This window comes from Sinocyclocheilus grahami, unplaced genomic scaffold (genome assembly GCF_001515645.1).
Source record: "Sinocyclocheilus grahami isolate Dianchi unplaced genomic scaffold, SAMN03320097.WGS_v1.1 scaffold456.1, whole genome shotgun sequence".
In the NCBI taxonomy this organism is placed as follows: domain Eukaryota; kingdom Metazoa; phylum Chordata; class Actinopteri; order Cypriniformes; family Cyprinidae; genus Sinocyclocheilus; species Sinocyclocheilus grahami.
Window position 1 is genome coordinate 63,938 of NW_015505635.1, and position 5,808 is coordinate 69,745.

General features: G+C 35.5%; 1 protein-coding gene across 1 annotated transcript; it reads right to left on the minus strand.

Moving 5' to 3' along the window:
* Window positions 1-219: 219 nt before the first annotated feature.
* On the minus strand, window positions 220-3,790 carry LOC107552667 (zinc finger protein 343). Its single transcript, XM_016234607.1, has 2 exons — window positions 3,775-3,790; window positions 220-920 (listed from the first exon to the last, which is right to left on the minus strand). The coding sequence occupies exons 1-2, from the start codon at window positions 3,788-3,790 to the stop codon at window positions 220-222; spliced, it is 717 nt and encodes a 238-aa protein (XP_016090093.1).
* Between the last annotated feature and the right edge of the window lie 2,018 nt (window positions 3,791-5,808).

Below are 5,808 nucleotides of genomic sequence, written 5' to 3' on the forward strand. Positions count from 1 at the left end.
CGAGAAAAAAAGAATTGTGAGATGTAAACCTGCAATTGCGAGAAAAAAAGAATTGAGATGTAAACTCGCGATTGCGAGAAAAAAGTCAGAATTGCGTGATAAAAAATTGCAATTACCTTTTTAATTTTTTTTATTCAGTGGCAGAAAAGGGCTTTCATAAATAATCGCCCCGATCATCTGCTGTTTTCTTTTTTTAAACAATCGGTGCATCCCTAGTTTTTACATATGCGTGCGTGTCTTGCGGTGGATCTTTTGGTGCGTGCGCAGGTTGCTCTGCTGTGAGAAGTTTTTTCCGCAGGTTGCGCAGCGGTAGGGTTTCTCTCCGGTGTGAATGCGCTGGTGCATCTGCAGGTGACTGAAGTGGTCAAAACTCTTCCCGCAGAACGAACAGATGAACCACTTCTCATGTACCGTTTCTCTGCGGTGCGCCGCTTCTCTCGCAGCAAATGCGTGTCTGTCTGCGCAGCTGCGGTTTATATTCTCATCCGGAAACGTTGGGATGAAGTCTGGTTCTGTTCTCTTGGCCCATGAGTTCTGGTTTACGGACTCAAAGCTGAGGTTGTTTAATGTTTGTCTAGCAGCGACAGATGAGCCGCTTTCCGCAGACGCGTATGCGTCTGTGTTTGCAGGCATCTGCGAGCAGCGCGGATCATCTGTTGTTTCCGTGTTTTCCTGCCGGTCTGGACCTGTGATTTCAGATGGAAAACTCTGCTTCATCTCCACCTCCAGCAGTCCACCGAAGTCTTCCTCGCTGTGAGGAGCGTCGAGGTCTCCGGCGAGCTGCGCGTCCTCTCTGTCTGCGCAGATGATCTGCGTGTGTGTTTCTCCACAGGAATGATGCTCTGGATCAGTGTTTGTCTGGTTGGAGTCTAGATTCCTATCGTGATGAAGATGAGAAGCAGGTTTCTGAATGAGACGCCCTGCAGATAAACCAGAAAACACTGAAATCTACTTATAGCATTAACTACAAAGAACCTCAGAATTTACTATGATTTTTGAACATGCACCTCAGTAATGCCATGATATTCTTTGAAGTATTTGAGAGTATTTAAATTACTTGTATTTTATTTTAATATATATTAAAATTATTACATTCTAGAAGTGCCACTATAGGCTTAAAAATGGAAAGTTATATATATATATGTATGTGTGTGTGTGTATACACATAAAAAAATACTTTTAAAATGTTAATTATTTTAAAAATTTACATTTTGAAGTGCCTTGCTGTCACGAATCCGGTCCATGAACTTTCCTTTTCATTGACTCTCGCACCACACAAACTGTTGCATAGCACCCCGGACTACATTTCCCATCATGCATTACTGATTGCACTCAGCACGAATTGCACACACCTGTTTACACTGATTGCACCAGTATTTGGATTATTTTTATTTTAATATTTGATTTTATTATAATTAAATCTTTAATTATAAATATATATTATATAAACAAGGTATATGTCACATTTTAAATATATTTTAAATGCAGAATTATGTAGGACTGCCACTAAAATGTTATTTAAAATAAAAAAGAGAAAAAAGTTATTTAAAAAAAAGTTTACAATGTTGCTCATTTTCAAAATAATTAAAAAAATTTAAATTGAGTCCATTTTTAGAAACCTGGTTGTATTTCTTATATTCACTTTGAATAAAAGTGTCTGCTAAATGTATTCATGTGTATATACCATGATAGGAAAAAAAAAGTATAACGTGGGACAGAAACTGCCCTCTAGTGAATTATTCCTCTGTATTTTTGCTGTAATGTAACATTTTATATCTCATGATATTCTGTTTTAGGTCTATCAAGGTTTTAGGTCCTCTGATCTGAAGATGTCAGAAATCTGAAATGACTCTCAGGTGAGTGTTTATTAATGTGGAGACAATATGAATATCAATATGTGATTTTTTGATGATAAAAACCAAAGGGTCATTCCTCGAAATCGCTGCCTTTTCCACTCGGAAATAGTGAAAAATAAAATGTTTAATCAACATTTTTTTAAATATCCATGATATGAAGACACCTTAAAATGACAAGAAATTGTATTGTGCCATCTCAGGCTATGTCATTTATGACTATTTTTCTACCTCATGTTTGGTATATTTGTCAATCCTGTTACTGACACAAGCGTCACTAAATACTATAATTTAATTAGAATTCATATGCCACTGAATGATATACTAGGCATTGGCTCAATAATTTACTGAGGGTGACCTTTAAAATGTTTGAATTTTACACAGACAATCTTAAAACAGGGTGACACCTAATCTACATCATCCCTGTTACCCACGTCAAAACCTGTTACTCTAAAAAGTAACGGGTTTGATGACTTCAAACAAATTTGCTAATTGCTGTCTAATAGTCAAGTTCACAAAAGCACATATTGTACACTTTAAAAGGATTTTGTGTGTACATATTGATTATATGTACTTATCTCACAGGAACCGCAATTTTTTAATATCAACTTCAAATTTGGAACATAACTTATTTAGACATAAGGTTTTAATTTTATAGCAATTTTGGATTCAAAAATATTTTTGTAATTAGCAAAAATTGGTACAGTGCGTTTTCTTTACAGTAAATTTAAACTTCTATAACTTATTGATACTTTAATATTTTGAAGGTTGGAAGGTTTTTTTTTTTTTTAAAGAAGATTGTCTTAAAACGGAGTCCAACCTTAGGTCTGTATTCCAAAGCGTTCATTATAACAATTTAAGTTTGGATAGTGCACTTTCACGGCTATGCTCAAAAAATGGGGGGGGGGTGACACTTAAAGGGACAGTTCACCCAAAAATTAAAACTCTGACATTAATTACTCGCCCTCATGTCGTTCCAAACCCGTAAGACCTTTGTTCATCTTCAGAACACTAATTAAGATATTTTGATACATTCCGAGAGCTCTCTGACTCTCCACAGACAGAAAGGACCCTAACACGATCAATGCACAGAAACGTAAGCAAGGAAATCATTCAAATAATCCATGTGACATCCAGTGTTGCCAACTTAGCAATTTTGTTGCTAAATTTAGCAACTTTTCACACTACCCTAGCAACTTTTTCTTCCAAAAGCACCTAGCAACAAATGTAGCTATTTTAAAAATGTATTCGGCAATTATTAGCAACTTTTGATAAGTGACTCCGACGATAAAAAGGCACTCAATTTCCATCTAAACTGCACAAAATGAGGAAACCAAAGATGCCTAGCAGTGAATTAAGTTAGCTGCTATTTGCTATTGTTCAATTTAATAACAATAACGGAATAATTGTTAATTCATGATATGCCTAGCTTATACCTGCGATTGTTGATCAGTTAGTACACTGTAAGAAAAATATTGAGAAAAATGGAAAAGGTACTAGTAATTTTTCAGGACATTGTGTTATCCGTTGTAACACAAAAACACAAAATACAGTGCATAATTTAAAATGCAGGTAAAAAACCTGTGAAAAATCAATACGGAAAATTCCTTCATATTAACATTTTTACAGACTCTTCTTAGAGTGTAGCATACTAACTAACTACTAATACGCTGCTTAAAACTATAATTGTTCAGAATGTGTAGTTTTATTAGTTTATTAGCTAATAAAGAAATAAATAATTGTAATGGTTTAAAAAATGTGTAAGTGTTCAATAATTTAAATGTTGTATTTAAAAATAGTTATTTATGTTTTAATATTATATAATGTATTTATATTATTTTACTAACAAATCTAAATTAACATATAAAATATATTTTTTGCTGAGATTTGATGCAGTGGCACATTTTTGCGTCGTAATTACGTAATGATGTCGTCATCGCGCAATGACATCACAACATCATTTAGCAACTTTTAAGCAACAAATCGACCTTCCTTTAGCAGCTTCCCCTGAAAATTAGTTGGCTGCACTGGTGACATCAGTGGTTCAACTGTAATTTTACAAAGCTACGAGAATACTTGTATGTGTGCAAAGAAAACAAAAATAATGACTTTATTCAACAATTCGCCTCCTCCCTATAGCGCCATTTTTGAGAGTATCCACTGAACGTAATCAATGTATTCAACATATGTTGCTGTCTATGAGAATACTTTTCTTTGTACATGAAACAACTTTAGCTTTGATATACAACGTACCTCACATGAGCACTTTTATATTCTCTGACCCTGGAGACCCTGAAATGCATATTTGCAATAACACGCCAAATTAAGTTTTCAGACTATCATGGCACTATCACGTTTTTGTGAAATACCATGTTTTTATTTCAACATACCATATTTTTGGATGTATATACCATTGCACTACCTTTGAATTATTTGATATACTTTGTATCAGATAAATATTGTTTATGGATATGGTAAACATTAAAGGGGTCATTGGATGCTACATGCACTTTTACAAGTTGTTTGATCTGAAATGTGTGTTGGCAGTGTGTGTACACAACCACCCTATAATGATACAAATCCACCCAGTGTTTTTTAAAATCTCATTAAATCTTTACCCCTTTCTCAAATCGAGCCGATCTCAGATGCCTGTCTGTGTGACGCCCCACAGACAGGCCCCTCCCACGCTAGTTTGATTGACAGTAGCGTTTCTGCACAGACTGGACTGGTGTCTTACCTTAGCTCCGCCCTGAGTGCCTCTCATCAGTCCGCCATTGTTTCACCGCCAGAGCAGATGTAGACAAGAATGACTCCTAACAAGCGATTGAGGTGTTCTGTTGTTGGATGTAATAATGAACAGCAGTCGTCATTTACTCCCGACATCTGAGCCACTGAAGACGCAGTGGATTATGTTTGTTTCTGAAGGGAATGCGCCCCGATCTACATAAATGCATCTATGCTCGCGCGAATCATTCGTGATCCAGCCTCACCTCCAGAAGAAGTGAGTATAATGTTTTGTAATGAATCTTTGCATATGGCCTTTCCTAATAATGTGCTAATTAGCAAGTTTCACAATGAATGCGACTAAAGTAAACAGTTTCTCTGAGAGCAGCTCGGAAGAGAGGGGCGGGGTCAGCAGAGCTCATTAACATTTAAAGGAAAATGCTACAAAATGGCTTGATCTGAAAAGAGCTGATTTTGACAGGGTAAAAAAAGGTGTTTTTACACTACCATTGAGAAATTTTAACCAAACTATGTTACAGACTTTTCATTAAGACCCTAAAGAATCATATCAACTTGTGGAAAATGGGCATCCGATGACCCCTTTAAGTACCGTGGTGTATACTGTTGTTGATTTTTGGACATCATGGTATCATAGAAATACTAATTTTTGTTTTTCAACATGGTGCAATGGAAATGTCATGTTTTCTTGGACATTTGCCATGTTATAATAATGCTTTGCTTTGAAGCACCCTGGAATACCATGAAAATACCATGCTAAGTGAATATGGTAATCATTCGATATCACCTTGTTCTGCTCTAACTTATGCATTAATATAGTTCGTACACTTGTATACTGTGAATATTGTTGGCTTTTATGACAAATTGTATGCTGTTTGCCTCATTTCCAAGATGCTTTGGATAAAAGCATCTGCTAAATGCTGTAACACCTCACTTTTTTAAAGCTGTTACTCTGAGGGGTTCAACAGACTTTCAACATGTACTGATTAAAATACTCTTCACAACCCAAATTATCTTTGTATCCTAATTTATTCTTCCCACCAGTGTATATATACCCACACAGTTGCAAAAACAAACAAATAAACCATAAACAATTTAAATGCACTTTGTATTTTAACTCAGTCAATGTTTTGAAATAAACTTATCATTCCATGTGCAGTTGAGGTACGAGAATAGATGAGGGATGAGATGACGTTCTAATCCACAAAGTTAT